This window comes from Pleurodeles waltl, chromosome 7 (assembly GCF_031143425.1).
Source record: "Pleurodeles waltl isolate 20211129_DDA chromosome 7, aPleWal1.hap1.20221129, whole genome shotgun sequence".
In the NCBI taxonomy this organism is placed as follows: Eukaryota; Metazoa; Chordata; class Amphibia; order Caudata; family Salamandridae; genus Pleurodeles; species Pleurodeles waltl.
Genome location: NC_090446.1, coordinates 1367375000 through 1367399302, shown reverse-complemented (window position 1 = coordinate 1367399302; position 24303 = coordinate 1367375000). Strand labels below are relative to the sequence as shown.

At 44.8% G+C, this 24303-nt stretch overlaps 1 protein-coding gene across 1 annotated transcript in view; it reads right to left on the bottom strand.

Annotated features, from left to right (window-relative positions):
- The window catches only part of GFY (golgi associated olfactory signaling regulator), a 73647-nt gene that overhangs the window by 21231 nt on the left and 28113 nt on the right, over window positions 1–24303 (bottom strand). The window contains exons 2-3 of the mRNA XM_069202046.1: window positions 9718–10411; window positions 1430–1603 (exon numbers count right to left, since the gene is read on the bottom strand). Coding sequence (XP_069058147.1) covers window positions 1430–1603; window positions 9718–10390 — 847 coding nt within the window. The 5' untranslated portion in view covers window positions 10391–10411. The remainder of the gene's footprint in view (window positions 1–1429; window positions 1604–9717; window positions 10412–24303) is intronic.

Genomic DNA, 24303 nt, shown 5'->3' with positions numbered 1-24303 from the left:
GGAGAGTAGATACACAGATCCGTGGCCACTGAATATTGAAATGGGCAGGAGTGCATGCTTAGTTGGATTGTAATGGCACAGATTGGGAGCCATGAGATGGTGGCGATTATTACCAGGGCTGTGGGGGCAAGAGCGGGAACAGCTTGAGCGGAGAGGCTTTTAATTGCGAAGTAAGAGGAGGTCCTGAATCAGCTAACAGTGGCTAAACCTTTGAAAAAGATAGAGTGGGATTTAAGGACAATTGGTATTCCGCAGATCTTTAAGGTTCATATCTTTACAAGGAAAGTATTGAGTGGTGCGCGCAAGCTGACAGTCATTCACTTGATGTGAGAGGTGTCAGGGTTCTGAACATCAGAGGAGTTGGAGATTTCGTATCAGGTAGCCACTGTATATAAGTGACATATGGTATATGAACTGGATGTAGTGCACCAGTCCCTAATGGAAAGCTGCAGTGCTAAATTTGAGCTGGTGGTTCCCGGTGCGGGGCACCAGCACTTATTTTTGAGGGCCGGCACTTATTTTTCTGCCTCATGCATTTACTGCAAGCAAAAGACACACATGGAAAAAACAGAGGAATAGAAAAAAGGAAAAGTGTCACAAAGGGAGAAAGCAGAAAGCTGCAAGAGTGACCTGAAGGGGCAGGGAGTGGCTGTAAATGGATTAAATAGGCCCGAGATGGCTTCAGGATTACGCTGCCTCAGTTTTCTGTGTGAGCACATTTAATTGCAGCAGCCAGGTGTTTCAGAAGAGCGCTTTGGCCACCAGCACGTTTTTATTTACAAATTAAGCACTAGGGAGCTGGATGTACTTGGCAAGGATGTTGAAAGAACTGGGAAAATGGTGGAACAAAAGTAAGTGGAAGGGGGAGGAGGAGGTACATAGAGAGCACCTCAGAGGAGGACTTACTGGCAAAGGAAGGAGGGAGCTGAGGTTAAATAAGGGGATACCATGAAAGATTAGCAGAAGAGAAGTGCGGGGAAAGAACATAATCAACGAGCAGAAGATTATGCAGTCTGGGCCTAGTGTAGGCAGGCTGGACAAGAATTCAGAGAGGAGTCACAAGAAAATAATAGGGTTAAGGAAGTTAAGAGTTAGATATGTTGTTAACTGTTTAATGTTGAAAAAGGGTTACGGAGGCTTTGAGCAAGTAAAGTGTAAAACATAGTGAAGGGGGGGGAAGGGATAGTGATAATTGTTAGTACATTGTAAGAGACATGTATAATGTGTCACTGTTCTTCTCCAAATAGGATATTTGTGAATTAATTTGATTTCTGTGAACTGTAGTGTGAGCCCCAGGAAAGTTATTGCACCCAAACAGGAAAAAAGGATGGTTTGTGAGTGGTCCCTAAAGGGTATGCCACCTTTGTGCCAGGTTGTTCCTGACAGGAAAGCATCTTGGAAGTAGTTTACCATCCTCAAATATCCTTACCAGGATCCTCAAATCCTTCACCATAGAGTCGATGGTGGGAAAACATCTCACTCTTGTGGGTTCGACTGTAGATGACGTATATCAGAATCAGGAGGCAAACCAGTGCGCCCACTATGCCGAAAAACAATACCAGCATCTTCCCGGTCACTCTGGGCAGCTCTTTGGTGAAAGGACCTGCCAGACAAAAACACAAGATTTTAGTACTCCCCTTCTTCTTTACACCAACATACTGGAGAACCAGTTCTCTGAAAGCTTTTAGAAAAGATGTTCTCTGCAGGGCAGGAAGAAAGAACCATCTGTGATGCCTGATGTGCCCTCAGTGTTGACAGCCAGAAGGGTAGAGATTTTCCACCTCATTATTTGACATTCACACTCAGTAAAGCAGCACCATTTCAGCAGAGGCCTGCTGCTGCAGCCCAGCGCAGAAGTAAGATTATTCAACGCTTTTTACTCAATGTTAGTTAAGATCAGGGCATAGTATTACTGCATATATTAACCCACAGGTGTTGGCCATCCTTTGAGGGGAGATTACCCACAGGTATTAGGATTCCGCTCATCTAGTTTCCGAGTTTCCCTCTGTGCCTGAAAGTATGTTTCACCAAGGGGCTATTCCTGGAGGTCTACAGCACACCCTTTGCTCTTGCGCCTAGACTATTTATGCTCTGTCAGTTTCAGACACCTGCTTGAAGGGTCAAATTGCATCTATGTCATGTTGCACCTCATCAGGTGTCAGGGGTGTGCATTGCAACATTGCTCACCCCTTTAGTGGAGCTTGCCTGGCCTTTATCTGCTACAGCTCTTGATTCCTGGTTCAGAGAGGGTGTGCCTTCATGCCTTGGCTGGGACCAGGCTATTCCTCTTGCTATTTTCACCTTTCTGTGTACTTTCAAACCCTCATGTTTCAGAAACTCTAACTCTCTACAACAGTCCCAGCTGTCAGGACAGAGGTGCCTCATCTTTGGAAAAATGTGTGTTCCTTTGCAGAAGTAAATTAGTACCAGGAGCACCTTGTAAGATTTCTATATAGTCTGATGCACCATGCACTGAACTTTACCTCCCCACCGGTGGAAACAACTAGCCCATCTCTCCGTATGGCCATTATCTTTCTTACTACTCTCCTCACACTGCCAGCTATTGATTACAAAACCATACAAATGCCCTTAGAGGCACTGTTCATTTTGTTCCTTTCTCCCCAGCACACAGTGTCTTTCCATTTCAATACCCAACCTGCCCAGAGGAAAACAGTGGGTCAGAGAACCCTGTATGTCCAGGGGAACCAGAAACCTATAATTACGTACTACGCCTCATTTGCAGTACATAGAATGGATACAACATAAGTCTTAGGGAGGAAATAAACCTAGATACGATAGAGAAGTGGTGGAAAGCATCAGACTGTAGTTGATATTAAAATAGGTAAGCTTAGGAAAGCATGAGGTGTAGATAGCCATAGAGGGCAGGTTGGAATACACCTATCTAGTTTTTCTGAATACGTGACATCTTGTTTTTTCCATTTCATAGAGGAGATGCGTGATGTGGAAGAGATGGACGATGCTCCTTGAGCACAGCAATGCCCATAATGCTGTCCTGGTTGGTGGATGGTGCTTTTTTACCCTTTGGCAGGCAAGTAGAGGAGTCCAGGGCTAGGACTTACTGCAGGACCACTACCAACAGCTGTAGGTCGTCCCTGTTTGAGACTTTTGAATTTCTCTGTGAACATATCAGAGGAGATGTGGAATCAAAGTTCACAAATTATACCATAAACTCAGGAAGAAGCATGCACAGTATCTTGAAACGTTGGAAGAGTTGGCCCATGGGAATGGTCTGAGCTGAGAGGTTGTTCCAGTAAAGGGATAAGTTAATAAGTACATTCTCCATATAACCATTTTTTGGTGATGAGTCTCTATTGTGTGCATGCAAAGCCTGTTACTTGGGTCTGGTGTCTCATTGTTAGCATACAACAATTGATGACAGAGTGGTAGGCTGTTCTAGCCTGTTTGTATGTTGGGTTGGCTCCACAACATTGGGGCCAGGGAAGGAGGACTCATTGGTGCACAGAGATGTGTCTCAAGGCATGTTCTGTCAGTCTCCAGGCAGCACCTGTGCCTCACATGGGTCTAGGAGAATTCAACACCAGCAGGTTTGGTTGGCACTCCAGGCGTAACATGAGGATAAACTGGGGAGAAACAAGTCCCTGCAAATACTGGTGGATCATGCGATTCAGAGATTCTTGTTGCCACTAACACTTACTTGCAGTCCAACTGCTCAATGGGGATGTCTGCCTCTGTGGGTGCTGATGAATGGTAGTGCATGTTTGTTTAGTGCCCTTAGTGGGAGGCATCTTATTTCCAGACAACTGGATCCTGGATTAATTTGTGGTGGACACCAGTACCAGGATGCAGTTTTGTCAGGTGCAATGGTGGTACACTAATCAGTGTGCTGTATTTGTAGGTGTATGGATCGCGACTTTGTAGATGAGCACAGTGTTCACATCACACAGGGGGGCCTGCTGTGTGTCGCAACACCCTTCCTGTTCATGCTGAGGTGTGATCCACTGCACACTAGGTCAATTTCACACCTGGTTTGTATGTAGAATTCCAGTGAGTCTGATGCTGTGTTGAGTTTACATGGCACCATGGCATCCATACTGGCCCTGTGATAATCTATCAGGACTGACATAAAAGCAGTGGTGGTGAAGATGCAGAATGCTTTAAAAGCAACGTACACAGTTGTAATCTCCCACAGGAAATGGAGAGGGAGATTAGATACAACCCCAGGTGAGGCCCCATCTACATTCAGCAACATTTTATGACTTTGGCAAGGGGTCCAGAGCCACCGGTATTAAGATTAACATGTTTCAGTTGATTCAAGAAAAAAGTGAAAGGGACACTTGCATACCGGCCCTGGAGCACTATGTACTAAATTGGTATGCAAGGATGCACAGGTGAGATTTTAAACAGTGAGACTACAGCCTCATGGAGGGACATTTCCAACCATTTTAGGTTTTTAGCACTGAAATAGTGTTTGCTTTCAAGTCTGGGGCAGCGCGCCATGGTAACATCACTCCACACCCGAGCGAAGGTGCTAGAGAGAGGACAATGACTGCAGGCAGTATAAGTGGCATTTATATAACCAAGGGCCAGTTGTATGTCCATTTCTATTTGCGAGTCTCTAATTGCGACTTTTTGTGAGTCGCAATTACAGACTCGCAAATAGAAATGTACAAATGTGTCTCAGGCACATGTAGCGATTCTAGCCTGTTTGTATGTTGAGTTGGTTCCACAACATTAGGGCCAGTGAAAGATGACTCACTGGTGCACAGAGATGTGTCTCGAGGCACTTTCTGTCAGTCTCCAGGCAGCAGCTGTGCCTCACAGGGTTCTAGGAGAATTCAACATGTATTTAATTAAAATAAGTTTGGAAAAAAGTTTCAGGCAGTTACTTTTCATCAACACCCAAATCCCTGACGTAGAAATCCAAAACTGTTCCTGGGCTGAGGCGAGGCTATCTGAGGATCGTACAACAATGTGGGTGTTGTAAGTTTAGGATATCATCTCAAACTCAGAACTTCTATTCAGGGAGGCCAAAGGGGAGACGTAAACAAATTAACAGACTCCTCCAAAGGCAACAATTGTATACGAGATTTAGTGAAGTTGAGTGCAACAAAACTATTTTGATGAGGCTTAATGCAAAGTTCAAATGTTTGACAGAATTGTTATTGAATGGTACTTCTAAACACTAAAAGGTTTCAGAAAGAATCAAGATGTTTTTTACTTTGAACTGAATTTAGTGGACAAATACTAAATGTTGCATTCTCACACTGGAAAATTTATGAGAAGGATAGAATGTTATCAAGGTTTTCCGGACAGCACTATTGGTTTGTTTATGTTATAAAAACAAGCATTGGTAAAGCTAACAGGTCACCCCCTATGTAAGAGTTATTGACTGTGCCAATGTGTTAATAACCATGTTGTGCTCCAGCGTGGCTGTTGTCCAGCATGGCTAAAAGTTAGTTGCATAAAGTAGAGTGGTGTGGAGTGGAATGTCAGAGTAGAGTGGAATAGAGTCGAGTGTCTTAGATTGGTATGTCATGGCGTAAAGTGGAGAATCGTAGTGTAGAGTGGAGTGTCATAGAGTAGAGTGGAATGTAGTGTCAGACTGGAGTAGGATGGAGTGTCATGGAGTGTTTGGAATATAGTGGAGTAGATTGGAATAGATTGGAGTGCCATAGTGTGGAGTGGTGTAGAATGGAGTGGTGTAGGGTGGAGTGATGTAGAGCTGAGGGGTGAAGAGTAGAGGGGTATAAAATAGAGTGGTGTAGAGTGGAGTAGAGTTTCATACGGCGGAGTGGCATAGAGTGACGTGGAGTAGAGTGGTGTACAGCTGAGTAGTGTGTCTGTCGTAGAGTAGAGTGGAGTGGCATAGAGGGGAGTAGAGTGTTGTTTAGAGTAAAGTCTCATAGAATGGAGGGGCTTAGAGTGGAGTAGAATATGGTAGAGATGAATGGCATATAGTGGAGTAGAGTGTCAGAGTGGAGTGGCAAGAGTGGAGTAGAGTGTTGTAGAGTGGATAAGAGTGTTGTGGAGTAGAGTGGAGTGCCATAGACTGGAGTGCCATAGAGTAGGGTGTCAGAGTGGAGGGCCATAGATTGGAGGGTTCTAGAGTGGAGAGTCAAAGAATGGAGGGCCATGGAGTGCAAGAGAGTGTTGTGGAGTAGAGTGTTGTAGAGTGGTGCGGCATACAGTGGCGCAGAGTGGAGAAGAGTGGCATAGAGTAGGATATTGTGGTGTAGGGTGGCATAGAGTGGAGAAGGGTGTGGAGAAGAGTTGAGTACAGTAGTGTTGAGTGTTGTAGAGTACTGTGGAATGTTGTAGAACAGAGGGGCATAGATCAGAGGGGTGTACAGCAGGGCTGGCTTTAGGGGAGTGCAGCACAGGGAAGAGGGTGCTATGTAGAAGCACCTGAAGCAGAGTTCTATGTGGACAAGCTGTCAGGCAACAATAAACATTTCAAGATAACTATTGTGATTAATGTTCCTGAAAGAGAGAGAGATGATATTTGTCCATTGCAAGTTTTGACTCACCATAAACTAGCACAGGGGGTTCATATGCCTGCTGCAAAGAAAGAATCTGTATTTTATGTGGATAGCTGAGTGGATTAGTAGAGCTAGCCTTTACCAGAACTTTAAAACAAATGAAATGTATTTGAGAAAGGGGCTATGGAGAGATAAGGGGCACTTTTGCCAGGTAGTGGTGCGGGAATCCGAGGAGGAGGTCATGGGGGGGCGCCAACAAAGATTGTCACACAGGGCGCCACCAGTGTTAAAGCCGGCTCTGGTGTAGAGTATCAGAGATTGCAGTGGCATAGAGTGAAGTAAAGTGTCATGATGTGGAGTTGAGTGTCAGAGTAGAGTGGAGTGTCATGCAGTAGAGTAAAGTGTTGTGGTACTCTACATGGAAAAGAGTGGAGAAGAGTGGAGCGATGTATAGTGGAGCAGAGTGGTGTAGACTGGCATACAGTGAAGTGGCTTAGGGTGGTGTGGAGGGGCGTAGAGTAGAGGGGTGAAGAGTGGAGAGGCATAGAGTGAAGTAGAGTGTCAGAGTGGAATGGCATAGAGTGTTGTAGTGTGTCAAAGAGTGGAGTGGAGTAACAGAGTGGACGAAAGTGGCATGGAGTGGCAGAGAGGGAGCTTAACAGTGTCTTAGAGGGGAGTTGTGTAGGGTGGAGTGGCATGAGGAGGAGTAAAGTTTTGTAGAGTGGAGGGGCATAGACTGGAGTGGAGTGTTGGAGAGTGGAGTAGCATGGAGTGGAGTAGAGTGTTGTAAAGTAGAGTAGAGTGATATGTGGTGGAGTGGAGTACTGTGGAGTGTTGTAGAGAGGAGGTCCCTACAGTGGAGGGCCATAGAGTGTCATGGAGTTGAGTAGAATATCATAGAGTGGTGTGGCGTACAATGTGCAGAGTGACAGAGTAGACTGGAGTGGTTTAAGGTGGCATGGAGTGAAGTAGAGTAGAATGTCAGTGTAGAGCGGCATCAAGTGGAGCAGAGTGGAATGAGTGGCATAGAGTGGAGTAGGGTAGGGTGGAGTAGAGTGGTGTACAGTGGAGTACAGTGGCATGTAGTGTTGTAGCATGGAGTAGAGTGGCATAGAGGGGTATGTCGTAGAGTGGAATGTCGTAGAGCGGAGGGGCATAGAGCAGAGGGGCGTAGAGCAGAGGGGCGTAGAGCAGAGGGGCGTAGAGCAGAGGGGCGTAGAGCAGAGGGGCGTAGAGTGTCATGGAGTTTTGTGATGTAGAGTAGTGTAAGGTGTCATGGAGTGAAGTAGAGTGTCTTGGAGTGCAGTAGGGTGGAGTAGAGTGGAGTGTTACGAAGTAGATGGGAGTGTAATGAAGTAGAGTGGAGCGTTGTAGAGTACAGTGGAGTAGTGCAGAGTGGTGGTATAGTGGTGTAAAGTGGTTTAGAGTGAAGTAGAGAAGTGTAGAGTGGAGTGGTGTAGAGTGGCCTAGAGTGGGGGGCATACAGTGGTGTAGAGGGGTGAAGACTGGAGGGGCATAGAGTAGAGTTTTGTAACGTGGAGTGGTATAGAGGGTCATACAATGGGTGGCATAGAGTGGATTTGTGTAGAGTGGAGTTGTGAAGTAGAGTGGATATCTATGTCAGTGTAGAGTGGTGTTGAGTCGAGTATAGTGTCATAAAGGGAGATGGTAGAGTGTCATAGAGTGGAGTAGAGTGTCAGAGTGGAGTGGAATCAAGAGGAGTAAGGTGTCAGAGTGAAGAAGCACAGAGTGGAGGGGTATGAAGTGAAGTAGAGTGTTGTAGAATGGAGTGGCACAGAGTAGAGTTTTGTAGAGTGAAGTAAAGTGTCAGAGTGGAGTGGTGCAGAGGGAACTAAAGTGGCATAGAGTGGAGTATAGTGGTGTAGAATGTTGTATAGTGGAGTGGCGTAGAGGGAAATAGAGTGGAGGGTCGCAGAGTGTCATGGAGTGGATTAGAGTGCCATAAAGTGGAGTGGTGTAGAGTTGAGTGATGTCAAGACGAGCAAAGTAGCGTGGAGTGTAGTAGGTATGAGTGATGTAGAATGAAGTGGATTGTCATAGTGTGCCAGAGTTTTAAATAGTGTCTTGGGGTGGAGTAGAGTAGAGTGGTGTACAGTGGAGTGGTGTAGAGTGTTGTGGAATGTGGAGAGGCATGGAGTGGCACAGAGTGGAGTAGGATGTCTTGAGTGGCATAAGCATGGTGGGGTAGGGTACTGCCATTATAGAGAACACATTTTCAATTGAAATGACCTTTACGTTTGCACAAACTGAGTTTTACTGATAAAACTATACAGCTCCCAAACGATAAAATGTGGAGATTGCATCATCTACTGTACTGATTTGGTTTGATCATGCTAACATTTTCCACCACACTTCGGAATTACAAAAAAGCTGTGCTTTTTTAATTCTGATACCTTCTGAAATATCAGCACAGTTCATTTACATACATTTAAATTTTGTTGTGTGCTGGAAAGAAAGCCAATGGTAAGCAATGGGCGGAATGCACTATTAGGTCACCTTTCAGAATGTCCCCAATAAGTCCTTAGCAACCAGACAGCTGTGCTGTCTGGTAAGCTTCGACCTAATAAATGCCACAGATGTTATTGCTGGAAGAGAAAATCACGCCTTAGGCACTGGAAAAAGATATGTAAGCAAGGAAAATGGGGTTATTCACTTGCTGGGTGGTAATAAGCGTTCAAATGCGATATATGATCATGAATTCCTTTAGCTACTTTAGCCATTGCTGACAGCTTTCCGAGCAGACACTCCCACGACGAGAATCCTGCAGCTTTCAGTCTGCTTCTGCCCACGCATGGACTGCTCATGCATCTGATGGGCAATTGTTTCATGTATGTGCATTCGTTTTTTGTGAAGCTTCGATTACGGGAAAATGAAACTCCTATCTAATGGAAGCTAACGCTTCCCCCATTCCCTCCACAATCTTCTTGAATATTCCATTCAGTAAGTGTAGACCACGTGCTCAGAAAAGGTAGAGCTACTTTAAATGAGCCATCTCTTTCTGACTGTTTTCTTCGGCAATGTTATTTTACTCCTCTTTCTATTTCTCTCCCTTTTTCTGTAAAACTGGTCCAAGCTTTGGTCCACAAGACTTAAGATAATTTATATACTATGAACACATAAGGGTCAGGTATAAATATGTAATAACCCTGAAAAAGGCTAAACAGAAGCTTTTCTCTCCTGTGCCATAAATAAATGACAGACTACACTCCTGCAGACACTGCTATAAACGACTCACCTTTTAGCTCAGCTTTCTTTCGGACACCGTTCTTATGAGAATATATTGTTTGAAAATGCACGCTGGAGGCCATCATTTCTACAGCTGAGGTCCTGTGCTCATAAGTATCGTCACTTATCCCTTGTGTCATGTTTGGTGGCTTCATGGTGCTGTTGGTGCTCCAAAACTCTGAGGACTCCAGTTGGTCAGTGCCACTGGAGTTGGTTCCTGACTCCAGTGCCAGGTTTGTGCCAGTATGAGCTGTATTGTTGGAGGTCTCCGCTTCCTTCTCGTCTGGACTGGTCAATGGAACAATGAATCCCAGGATGTCTGAATTATTAAAAGCCGGACTAAGCAAACCAGGTATCTTTTCCTCTCCTCGACTGAGGCCAGTAATTAAGTTGGTGGTCTCTGTTGTGGAAGAGACGTGGACGTCATTTGTGGCAGTGTGCAAGATGTCTTGAGCACTGGCATTGCCATGGCCATAGGGGGACATCATGGAATGGCCTTGTGTGGTGTTGAGTAAGATGCTGGAAGCTGAGCTGCTGTTTATGACTCCAGACGCTGTTGTGGACAGGACGCTGGATCCAGTGGAAGACACATTAGCCAACAGGCTGCATGTTGGGTGAATACCAGTGTGCATGATGAAGAGAACGATGCCGGACAACAACCGAGAGTTCAAGGTGGTCCTCATCTTCTCCTCGTGTCTTCTACTCTGTTCAAAGAAAGATCAAGAAGATTTCATGGGAAATCTGTCAGTTTGCATCTGTTCTTGACATTGATTTTACATTGGACAGCAAGATTTCCTAAGATATTTGAAAGAGGTACTTTCCTCTAGAATAAAATCTAACACCCCAGTAAGTGAAAATTATTTTTCAGTGAACCAATATGCTTGTATTTAAATGACACACAGTTAAGTATTCTGATTCAACTATTAACGTTGTGATAACAAGTTAATAGCATGAACTTATCCACCATATTGTGGCATTTCCCTTGTGGGTAATCTAGGCTCTACACTATAATGAAGTTACAAAGCTTTGAAGAACCTGCAAATATCAGCTTTTCAATTTGAATACTGGATCTTTAACCGCTGGAAGCTTTTTGACTTAAATATATATACAATCTAAAACATAAAACCCACCGCAGTATGCTAGTTATGGTGATCTACACAGCCATAACTCCCAAATATGCAGCGCAAGACCTTGTGCATGATGTCACAAATGACAATTCAACAGGTTTCATCGATAACATCATTGGAGAAATCCCATCAATACTGGCAACATCAATCCATCTTTGAAGCTTATCCGATTCCTCTTTTCCTCATTCATTTTCTACAGTCAAAATACTGCCTACTGTCAACATGTATACAATGTGAGGACATCAGTGCGGGTAAAGTAGTACAGAAGCCGCCTCCTTGTAATAAAGGTCTAAGAGGATACCTATTGTTAGTGAGTATAGTAACAGTTTGCCCATGAGCGGTTATGGGTTCTATGGGGGCCCATAACCATAAATAGCCAAGCTCAGATAATATTCTTTTTTTGTACTGCAACCTCAATGTACCTTAGCATATACATTTTCAGTGAACATTTGATATTTTTATTTATATTTTTTCAGTTTTTTTCTTTCAGAAATATGTCGACAAATATGTTTTGAAGAACAACATGGTTATGTAGCAATTCAGCATATAATGGATAATGCTTGGAAAAATTCCGCCAAACAGAAAGCTGATTTGCAATTTTGATTTTTTTCCAATTTTCTGAACATCTAATGGCTATGTACATATCTGAAGCATGGCTAATGGTCAATTACAATGTAGCTCATCCAGTGCTTAATTTGTAAATAAAAATGTGCTGGTGCCCAAAGTCCTCCTCTTAAACATGCGGCTGGTGCCATTAAATGTGTGAGCACAGAATACTGAGGCAGCGTAATCTGGGCCATCTCGGACCTCTTTAAACAATTTAAAGCCACTCCCTGCCCCTTCAGCTCACTCTTGCAGCTTCCTGCTTTCTCTCTTTGTGACGCTTTTTCTTTTTTTTTCCTCTTCCTCTGTCTTTCCCATATGTGTTTTTTGCTCGCAGTAAATGCTTGAGGCAGAAAAATAGGTGCCGGCCCTAAAAAATAAGTTCTGGTGCTTAGCCCGGAAACAACAAGCACAAATTAAGCACTGAGCTTATAACTTCAAAATGGCTGAATGACAATACAGTAAGCGAACAAAGGAACAAAATGGGACTTACTGCTACATGAGCAGCGAATGAGGTGCTTTTCTGTTTCCTCCAATTTTTAACAAAATGGGAATCCCCTTTTAGATGTAATATATCCACACACACATGCTATGTGGGAGAACCAAGTCCTTTTGCAGGAAGTATATGCCACCTCTGTCCGGGATACTGAACAAAAGACTTCATCCCATATTTACACTTTTTGAAGCAAACCAGTGCCAGCCTTGGTTTGCGTCAAAACATTTACCACCGGCTCACGCCATAACAAAGCATCAGGTGCTGCCTGGTTAGAGTTTAAAAAATGACTCTAACCGGGCAATACACGCGTAGGGAAGAATGGGGGTTGTGAGTCAAAAAATGGTGCAAGTCAGGTTACAGTCAAAAATCGTGGCTCTAACCGGAAGTGCGCCATTTTTTGACGCACAACCCCCATTGAAATTACTCCTGTCTTAGGAAAGACAAGACGTATTCCCCCCTGCCCAATTGCTATGCCCAGGGGACTTCTGTCCCATGGGCATGGTCATTGGGCACAATGGCACTTAAAAAAAAAAATACTTACCTGGGATGGATCCCCCCATCCATGGGTGGCAGGGGGTGTCCCTGGGGGCAGAGTAGGGCACCTGTGGACTGCTTCCATGGTCAGGGACCATGAAAATTAGCCCACAGGTCCCTCAATGCCTGCCTTCACCCAGGCGCAAATCAGGCTGGGTGCCATTTTTTAAGGCCCGCCCCCTCCTGTGCGTCAAAATGACGCAGGAGTATAAATAAGGCACACATGCCTTAAAGTCATTTTTTGGACGGGAACGCCTACCTTGCATGTCATTAACGCAAGGCGGTTTCACGCATCCAGAAAATGACACACACTGCTGAATTTTGACGTTCACGGGGTCGGGCGTCAAAGTATAAATATGGTGTTAGGTTTGCGCCAAAATGTTTGACGCACATTCGGCGCAAACAGCCCCTTCATCTCTGAACCAAGAAAAAAAAATGCTAAATCAAATTGGAGCCATTGGAGCCATGTTATGGTTTTTGTCAAGGTCAAATACTTATTCACCAGAGACCAATAAGCACTAACTTAATATCATTGCTATATAATTAGTGCAATATAACCCCACCTCTATATAAACACCCCAATAAAGCCTATTTGTATCATTATCCTTCAGTCACTTGAAATGAAGGCGTATAATGTACTATAACATGACAACTATTTCAGATGCTGTTTATTACCATTGTGGAGTACGGGAGGATCCTCCCAACCTCAATAATTATAAGAATTAGCATATTACACTCTGCACATCTGCAAATATGGTTTATACCATAACAAAAAAGGTATTTACCCAAAACCAGAATGCAAGGGGTTAAATGTGTGCCACAAGTTAAAACTGCGTTGAAGAGGCCTTCTGAGTATTAGAGAGTTGTTTCCCTGTGTGAATTAATTATAAAATGTGACCAATTGGGTAGTAAACAGTACTTTTTCATGTCAGTTTAGGTGTACTGTGGTGATAAACTGGAATTTGACATTTGCACTGTAGTAATAAACGTGTATTTATTAGTACAGTTTCTCTTAATAAAAATGAACAATAGAACCATCTAAGATTCTAATTGGCCCAGTGGGTGATAGTGGATTCCACATTCCTACAGGTGTGCAGGCCTTATCGTCATAGTTATTCATTGCCTTAAAATAACAAGCATTGGAAAAGTCAATGTGTCTCATCTATGCAAGAGCTATTGGCTATTGCCAATGGCTTTTAGCCATGTAATAGAGCAGCACAGGTGCTGTGCAGTATAGCCAAAATGAAGAAAAAAGCGCTATGATGTGACCAACGCTGGCTGTGTCAAAACACTTTTTCCTTATGGTGGGTGGGGTGGCAACATGAAAATGGTATGGGGTGGCAGGGAATGAGCAACATGGACAATGGGAGGAAGGGTGGGAGAAAAAGGGCAACAGGAACAATGGGAGGGAGGGAATATATGACAATGGGAGAACCACACTGGCCCCGCCATAGCTCTTATTTTTCTTCTGGCGGGTGGAGGGGCAAAAAAGACAATGGGAGATGGGACGAAAGAAGCAACATGGACAACGGAAATGTGAGACTTGAGGAGGCAAGAAGCAACATGAACAATGGGAGGGTAGTAAAGGAAGGGAAAAAAACAACACGGACAACATAAAAGCAACAGGCTCTATGATGCGGCCAGCATTGGCTGTATCAAATAGCTTTGTTTCTCATGGAGGTAGGAAGGGGCATTACAGAAAACAGGAGGGTGGGAAGTGAGAAGGAAGAAGAAACATGACAACTAGAAGGTGGGAGGTTGGAGGGAAGAAGCAACATGAACAATGGGGGTTGGGAGGAGAGAAGCAACATGGCAGAAGCAACACAGAAAAGAGGGAAGTAGAAAGAAAAATAGTACCTGAATCACAGCTTGAGCAGTGGAAGGACACTAATCAAAATGAAGCAATCAGTACTTTGTTCAAGCTCCACACGAAAGTAGAGAAAGTGAAAAGGGCACGCACTGGCCAGTTAGGAGGCAGCAAAAAAGAGTGACAATGAAGCCAATAAATGGTAAACAATGGGCGGACTCCATGCCCCTCATAGTAAACTATATCTCTTGCAAGTGACAGCATATGCACTCTATATTTATTAGGCAAGATCTCAAGACCTTGAAAGCATTGAAAGCATTTCTCCTATTCCTATTTCTAATGATACCTACGTGTTCTCAGTTAAAGAATGACAATGTAAAAAGGACACTGGAGAATATAGATGATGCAAGAGTTATTTAGGAATTTCTTGATTTTAAATATTTTATTAAAGGGACGGCTCCCCAATTAGTACCTGTCGGGGTGGAGCACACCAAACAATTGTACAATCACTATTACTTTTTCAAGAAAAACAGCTCTAGTGCATGGACGTTCTTTTTGCGTATGCTAGTCTTCAATACAGAATTTAGTTATATTCTTTAAAATACACCCAAAAAACACTTACTGTAAGTACAAGTACCCTAATTCAAATATGTACAGGATCAATTCTTGATTGACAACTGGAAACCAGTTTGTCACCCAAATTCCATCTTAGTGTGAATGTAACAAATGAACACAAACCTATAACACTGTTTTTTCACATAAACTTTTATTTATGTGAGATTCTCTATCAATAAGGGGTAGAGTCCTGTTTTTGACATTTGCTATTACAGAACTGAATATTTTTCTCCCCACTGGGCATGCAAATTACCTCTTTCAAACATCATTAGTCCACTGGTTGGAGGCTTTTTAGGAGAAGTCTAAGTAACCGTCTATATGCACTCTCCAGTGTTCTTTCGACACTGGGCATATTTAAAGAGCCATTCATCAGGAATCGATTCTCAAAACAACCTCCAACAAATGTTGAGTCTTCAAAGAGCAGCATTCAGTCACAATAGTTTAGATACTGAATTTTTGTTCTTTGTTGAATGGTGAAGAACAGATAGTTGAGTTGTTAGAACCATGAGTTGCTTCCATGACAGGATGTGAAAAGGAACCTCAGCATTGCCATCAACTGGTTGTGCCACAGTTAATCCCTTGCATGTCAGTTTCTCCTGTGCAATGTTGATAAGTGTCAAGACTCTGGCTGTTAAATGATCCTGCTAACCAACTTTATGATGATCACTAGGAATAAGATTTCCTGTCAACACAACTTGAGATGTATGCACAGACTTTAAAACACTTGTTTAAAGTATGGATAGAACGTGTCTTCATAGTTGTGATAATAAGTTAAACGATAATAATGTGGTATTTACTTCCAGCTTCCCATTCACCCTGCTGGATAGTCAAACCTTCAATTAGTTAATTAGCAGGGATAATTATAAGCAGCTGTGACCGGACAGCAGGCTCAGGGGCTACAGTGGAGATCCAATACCACTTGCAGGGATAGTGAAAATTAAATTTTAATTTAAAAGAAAGCCTACAGTTCAGAAGATTTGCATGGCAATGAAGGGCTCCAACTTGCAGAATGGACACATTAAAAATAACTGGGTATTAAGTTGAGCCATAATGAGACCAGTCCAGTTCTTTTGGTCAATGACTCCTTTTGTGGTGGTGATGTGTGTAAACATTTCCTTGATGACTTTACTGACATTTTCGGGCTGCTAACCAATTAACAACATCACATCAGGTTGCTATCCATTGTCAAAACAGTAGTACAAAATGTTATCGCTGTGCCCTATCTCATGCAAGCGTCTTATAGGGCCGAACTGGGCACAATATTACAGGAGGGCATAACTGAACCCATAGAACATTCAAAGTGGCTGGCTCCAGCTCTGTTAGCCACCCAGGCATGGTGATGGAAGTCAGGTTATATGTTGACTACATGATCCTAAGATCAAGAATATGGTGGGTAGAAATCCCCTTTCCAGGAAAGAATGCTGATTGCTGCAGTGTCCTAGATTTATCCTCACCATATCATCAGGACGAGATACATCCTAACTCGAGGCTGACCCCTTACATTGTTTATCACCGCAGTTGGTGTTTACATATATGCTGGGAAACCCTTTGGATTTACATGCGCTGCTGCTGTTTTTCAGTGGATCTTGCAGCACAATCTCTTCTGTTTACAGGAATCTTAATGTAGGGTTTCTCTGTACAAACCCATGACCATTTCCTGAAAATGGTCTTACAAAAGCCTAAAGAAGCAGACCTCACCGTTAAAAGGAACAAGGGTTGTGGGGGTCAGTTTACTTCCACGGATACACCATATCCTAAGATGGGATCAAATCCAAGTTAGAGCTGATTGAGTCTGTGAAGAAGATGCCATTTAACCAATACAGATGACCTTAAGTCCTGGTTTGGGTTTTACTCATAATATGTAAAAAAAAAAAAGAGGTAAGGTGGAGTCCATGAGGGCACTCTTAAACAAAGGCGTACAATACAATTGATTCCAAGAGTGCCAGCTAGGTTTTGAATGTTTTGAAATAGCAATATCTAAAGCGCCATCTTTGAGTAACTTCATTTTCAGTAACACCACTATTTTGACCACTGATGCTAGCACCAAGGGGTTAGATGTTAACTTGCCACAAGTAGTTGATATTAGGAAACACATTACAGTCTTTGCCTTCTGGATCCTGAGTGGTCAATCTGTAATTATTTGGTGGTTGAAAGGTTGCATGTTACATGGCAGTCAAGCACCCTAAGTTCTTCCTTTGGGTGATCTCATTTGTTATTAGAATAGACTACAACCCCTGACTTCTGTGTTCACGTCTGGGGGTTCAGAACACACCACATCTGGAATTTCGCAATAGCTCCTAGGTTTGGAGGGCTTCAACTTCAAAACAGAGTACTTACAAAAAGCTAAAAATGTTGCAGGGGTTATCTGCTTGTATGCTGTTGAGCACAAACGTGTCAAGAGAAAGGTATTGTTGAAGAATGTGTGTTGGCCATTGGTTTGTTGGAAGTAGGAATAGATGATTGGAAAGAGTGGATGTAGGAAAATGACAAATTGAAGGAAATCTTAGATAGAATCCTGCATGGTTTACTTGTAAAGTGTAGAAATCTCCCAGAGAGCATACCTGGGTCATAGGAAGCCAGGAACAAGGTGCACATTGACTAAGCTTGCCCCCGCCCCAACAACTAAACTTAGAGAGAACATCATTAGCCTGGCACATGAAGAGCACTTAGGCAGAAGCCTAACCAACACGAAGGACGGATCTAGGTACTGGTTGCCAGGTTTGGACTCTGCAGTGGAGCACAAGTTTAAATTGTGTTTCAGCTGCCAGTGATAAGACCAAAATTGTCAGGAAGGCTCCCGTTACTCCTCTTGAAGTTCCCAGTAAACCATGTATTCCATTAACCATAGCTATGATAGGACCTGTAGACAAGAAAGGTTTCCACATAAAGTATGTTCTTGTGCTTGTGGATTACCACTCTCGCTAGATAAAGTCAATGCGCTTGTCATGTTGCAGTCCAAGACAAATCAATGGTCATCATCGACTGATGAAAAGACAGTTTCAGTGCTCCTGCTTGGTCAGAAACCCACTTTAGTGTCACTGAGTATATTATGTTTCTCAAGAAAAGTTGATAGGTAAACAGAGACTATAGAAATTTTGCTGGAGCTAGTAACAGAGTTATGTAGCGCCAGTTTGACAGAAGGTCTGTGATAAAGGTAGGATTTTTAAGAAGAGGTTATACTAATACCTGTTTCTCTTCCACCCTCTTTCCATTTAGTTTGTTCTTTCATTTCTTGCTCTCGGTAATTGTCTGATGCAGAAAGTAAGTGCCAGTCCTCAAAACTGAGTTCCTGTGGCACCACTGACAACAACTGGCTGAGTTTACACCTGTGTTGAGCCAGTATCTTCTTAAGAATGTTTGGTACCCAGGGCACGACATATTTTGGAGGTCTCTCTTGGGAACAATTTTTAATGTTACTACCCATTTCCGGCTAGTACAAGCCTGCATGATGCCAAGAAAACTTTCAGAGATGGGGTCATTCAAAAACAGCTGAAAAATGGCTGGTGCGTATTAGGATGAAAGTGCTTACCACTCCTATTGCCAAATAGTTAAAACCTATCACAAGTGTCTATTTAAACAAAAATAAATATGCCTTTCCCAGGGTCTAAAAAATTCTTAGGATGATCATGAGCAAGGAGATGCAAAGTTAGAGGTAGGCAGAGTGGAGACAGATTTACAAAAATAGAAAAATATTTATTTACAGAAATAGACGGATGTGAGACAGAAAGTAAATTTTATCAGTGGGTCCCTCGGAAGGTGGGGGCTCTGGGCAAAGCTCGGCTGAATCCGTCCACAGGATTAAGTGCTGTTGCCACACCACGGCTCAGCCCAGGGCATTGCACTCATCTCTCTTCCCTGTTGAGAGAATAAGTGTTGTCATAGCAAGGCCACCAAGCGACAGAGGAAGGTCGGAACAGGGGCGTAGGAGACACTACATTTCTGGGGGGGACAGGGACAACCTTGAGGTGGGCCCCCTGCACAAAGTTTGCAACCAGAAGGGTTGCCGTGGTGGGGGGAGATGGGGAAGGCGGTCGCTTCCAGTCAAGTCCTGCCTGTGTGGCCTGCAATTCCCTGTCTGCTGGGCCCTTTGCTGCCTTTTAGGCAGCGACAGGCTCTGTGATGCTGTGTGAAGTCCTAAGAGGCCTGTACTGCCTGCTGGGCGCAGTGCTTCCTGTCGATTCCTGTGCTGCCTGCCATGCACTGTACTGCCTGTTGGGAGCTTTCTAGTCAGGCTGTGTCAGTCTCTGCGCCTTCGCCTGCCTATGAAGGCCAGTAAGGCCTATGATTGCTGCTAGGTCCATGTCTGACTATCAAGTGGCAGTCTCTGTGCTGCTGTGTTCCTGTGAACTGCTGTGCTGTCTGATAGGGCCGACCTTAGTGCTGGTGGCGCCCTGTGCGACATTGTTTGTTGGTGCCCCCCAGTGACCACCTCTGCCACGGATTCCCTCACTACTATCCATCCCCACTCTCTCTCAGATGCATTTCATTAGTCTTATAGCACCACTCATACCGGGAAATATCCCTTACAACGCAATCAATGCAATGCAATGCATTGACCACGCTGCCATTTCCACAAATATGGGTCTGGCACGCATGCCTTTACCACACATATCTTTACCACACATATGCATGGTTACAGCATAGAGAGCGGTCTAGCTGTCCGGGTGGAACAGGAAGAAGCAGAGGAGAGAGAGGTAAGTAGGGCTGTGGCCGGGTTTAGAGTAGGAGGTTGGGGTCATTTTTAGGGCAGGGTAGGGTCGGGGTAGTTTTTAGGACAGGGTGGGGTAGGATTTAGGGGTCAGGAGGAGTGCATGGAGTTCAAGTAGTTTTACGACAGTGTGGGGTAGGTTTTAGGGTACAGGGTGGGGGTCATGTAGTATTTAGGACAGAGCGGGGTAGGTTTTAGAGTTCATGGTGGGGCAGGGGCATCAAGGTAGTTTTTAGAACAGTTCAGGGTAGGTTTTAGGGTTCAGAGTGGGTGTCGGGGTAGTTTTTAGGACAGGGCAGGGTTACTTTTAGGGCTCAGGGCAGGGGGGTTTAGGGCTCAGGGCAGGGGCAGTTTTAAGTGCTTGGAGGTGTGGAGTATGGTATCAGGTGTAAGGGGGCAGAGTAGGGAGAATTTACCACACATGTTCCTTTACCAAACATGCTTTTACAACGAAATTCGTTGTTAAGGCATGCGTAGTAAAGACACGGTCATAGTTGAGACCGCGATGTTAAGGCATGCACGATATACGCATGTGTTGTTCCATCATTCATCCCTCATACCAGTCTAGGGTGTCAAAGCACTTTACATCACACAGACATTACGCAGAGACAATCCTCATATATGTGTGAATCATTGTATATGAAATATTACATAAGACAGGACTACAAGGTGTAGGTGTCACAGGTCATCCATACTGGTAGCAGGCATAGTTTCAGAGTGCTTTTTCTGGAGAAGCGCAAACTCAGAATTTTAAACATAACACCATGGTTGGGGGCTCCCTTTAATAATAAGAACTGATTTGCGCTCAAATCAACTTGTTTTGCAACATTAAGTTAATCAAAAAGTGGGGGGAAATCATAACGCTCTAATCTATACCTTGATGTTTGCATGCAGCTCTTTGATGAGTTCATTGCTCACTGTTCTATATTCAGTTTTCATTTATAAATTGCAGGGGACAAAAAAGGAGCTCTTTGATGTAGGAAGCTGGCCTGGTGTGTGGTGAGTACCTATGGTATTATCACCTTATGCCAGGTCCAAGTATCCCCTCATTAGTGAAGTGTAGGCAGTATCTAGAAGCCAGGCTCTCTAGAGGTAGCTGTGGATGATCAGCCAAGACTTATCTCAGACACATGCAAAGATCATGCAATACCACTGTAGTCACACAGCACTTACACACATGAAAGAAACATGTGTTATGAAAATAAAGGTTCCTTGTTACAGTAACACAAACACTAAAACACTAGATAGGCAATACTATAATAGGATGTAAGTAACACACTATTATATGTACAGCAGCAATCACAAAATTGGCATAAAAAGCAATAGAAAACAGTGAAAAGCAATAGGCAATACTGAAGGCCTAGAGGGGGCCAGACCATATACTAAGAAAGTGAAATGCGAAAGCCGGGTCCCCACCCAAGGAAGTGGAATTGGTAGAGGGGAGCTGGAGGAACTAGGAAACCCCAAAGGTAAGTACCAGAGTGCCCCCCAGCGACCAGGAGAAAAGAGGTAAGTTACTGTTTTTTCCCTGACCCACCAAAAGAACTTCAGAGAAGGATATTGCAAAACGCAGACAAGACTGCAAGAAACTAGAGGTGGATCCTGGAAGAGTAAGACCTGGAAAAGAAGGGCACCAAGTCCAGTTTACGTAGGATGGTCCGGTCTTGGCAGGAGCCACTACCCACCCATCTGTGGATGCAGGAGTTGGTCGACGGGGAGACGAGATGGTCAGCAATGCAGCACTGGAGCAGATGAAGAGTTCCTAGGTGATGCAGTCGACGTCCCATGCCAGATGAAGAATTGCAGTCAGTCTGTGGTGTGGAAAACCCACCAACAAGCCTTGCCAAAAGCAAATGTCACAGTAGGAGAAAAGTGGAGCTGCTGGGGACCAGCAAGGTCCAGGGGGACTCAACCCATGGAGGGGAGTCCCAGGTGACCATCAGCAAGGCAGAGAGTCTGGAGGAGGAGAGGCAGCCCCCACAGAAGACCTACAGACAAGGAGCCCAGGAGCTGCAGAGAGGCCCACAGCACACCTGAAGAGAGGTCCCACTTCACAGACGAAGCACGTTGAGGGCTGTACTTCACAGAGAAGAGTGCCGGGGGCTGAGGCTACACGGAGCCTGAAGATCCCTTGGAGGAGGTAACAACAAGCCTTGGTAGCTGCAAGAGACGCGGTGCATGGGGGTACTATCCTGCATGGGAAGGCAAGGACCTACCTACTCCAAAGTTGGGCAGCTGGTAGAGAGGACCAAGGAGACCACTCCAGACTACCACCCCTGATGCAGGATCCACGCAGCTCAGGAGGAGAGCAGATCCACGCAGCGGGTGTTGTTGCAGTTGATGCCTGCAGAGGCAGGTAAGTGACTCCTTCACTCCAAGGAATTTTCCTTCTTTCTTCTCATGCAGACTGAAGACTTGCTGCCCTCAGAGGAAGCACAGCTGGGAAAATGTTGCAGTTGGTGGAAGGAGTCGGAGAAACAATGTTGCGTGGCGAAGTCGTTACTGGAGCTGTAGATTGTAGTTTCCTGTGAAGTCCAGTTGCGGTTCCAGTGGCCAGAAGTCAAAGTAAACGTTGCTGAGGAGTCCTGCTGGAATCTTGCACGTTAAATCTGAGGACCCACCCAAGAGGGAAACCCTAAATAGCCCAGAAAGGGGGATTGGTCACCTAGCTGGGTGACCACCTAGGAGGGGGCCGTGATGTCACCTGCCTGACCTGGCCACTCAGATTCTCACAGAGGCCTCTGCCAACCTTGGATTCAAGATGGAAGAATCAAGTGGCCACCTGGAGGAGCTCTGGGCACCACCCCTGGGGTGGTGATGGACAGGGGAGTGGTTACGCCATTTCCATTGTCCAGTTTCACGCCAGAGTAGGGGCTGAGGACCCTGAACTGGTAGAGACTGGTTTATGCAAGGAGGGCACCAAATGTGCCCTTCAGAGCATACTAGTAGCTTGGCGAGGCTACCCCTCCCAAGCCTTGTAACGGAGAGGGTGTTGCCTCCCTCTTCCAAAGGAAATCCTTTGTTCTGCCTTCCTGGGCATGAGCTGCTCAAGCAGCAGAAGGAGGGCAGAAATCTGTCTGAGGGGTGGCAACAGCGGGGGCTGTCTGGAAAACCCCATAAAGCTGGTAGGAGCAATGCTGGGGATCCTCTAAGGAGCCCCCAAAGTGCATGGAATCATACAATCAATACTGACAATAGTATTGGGGTATGATTCTGACATGTTTGTTACCAAACATGCCCAGGTTTGGAGTTACCATTATGTAGCTGGACATAGGTAGTGACCTATGTCCAGTACAAGCATAAAATGGCGTCCCCGCACTCACGAGGTCCAAGAAAATGGAGCTGGAGTTCGTGGGGGCACCTCTGCTCCTGCAGAGGTGCCCTCACACACAGGTACTTGCACCCTGCCCTCTGGGCTAGGAGGGCCTACCATAGGGGTGACTTACAGTGACCTGGTGCAGTGACCTGAAGTGAAAGGGTGCAAGCACCTTTTCACGCAGGCTGCAATGGCAGGCCTGCAGACAGTTTACATGGGCTCCTATGGGTGGCATAATGCATAATAAATGCTGCAGCCCATGGGGAACCCCTGATCCCCCAATGCCTTGGGTACCTGGGTAACATATACTAGGGACTTATAAGGGACACCAGTATGCCAAGTGTGGGGTGTGTGTGGTCCAAGCAACCAAATGTAATGGGAGAGAGCACTGGGGTCCTGGTTAGCAGGATCCCAGTGAACACAGTCAAAACATACTGACAACAGGCAAAAAGTGGGGTAACCATGCCAAAAAGATGGTACTTTTCTGCATCTGACAAAAGCAGTAACCCACTGACCTATTCACATTAGGTACACGTTGTGATCTGCATGTAGACGGCCTTTGTAGCAGGCATAGTAACCCTGTATGTTATGATGAGTCAAAACTTCCACTAGACAAAACTTCAATCTCTCTCCAGAATGACCATTAATCACCGGAATTATCTTAAGATTTTTATTGTTGCCTGAAAACTGTTGGTGGCAAGGAACATCCAGCAGGTGCTTTTAAAGTAACAATATACTTGCAAACATAGCACCCCCATCCTAAGTCAGCACCCAGTGCGGCAGCACCGGTTGCATCACCCTAGCTGCCTTACCTAGCCCTGTCCATCTGGTTCTTCCTGGGACTCATGCTGTGTGCTGGTCTCTCCGCTGTCTATCCAGCAGTGTCAGGCTCTGTTCCACCACAGCCTGTGAAGTCCTGTAAAGCCTGTGAGCTGCCACAGTGCTGGCTTCGCATCCACAGGCCATTGGCTGGAAATGAGATTTACAGACAGCCCTTGCCCTTCAGAGCGGGCTTTCACAAATACCAGGAAGGCTGAGCGAGAGACAGGGGACCGAACTGTTGGGGGGGGCAGGATGTCAACTTAGGGGACAATAATTAGCACTAGGGCAGGTAAGCTAGAGACAGAGGAGAGAAGAGAGTGAGAGAGAGGTGACAGAAAGGGGGGCCCTAACAAACATTGTTGCATCAGCGCACTAAAGCCTGCCCTGCTCATATCTCACAGTAACTCAATAATACTGTTTTTAGAAAGGGAGATACTCTGCAACACAGCACTGTATTTAAAAAGAAAGGGAGTTACTTAGCAATAGTTTATTTAACTACCCAAACCTCCTTACCTTCTTCAAATCTTGCTGCTGTCTTCAGGGTTCGTTCTTTAAGGGAAGGGAAAGG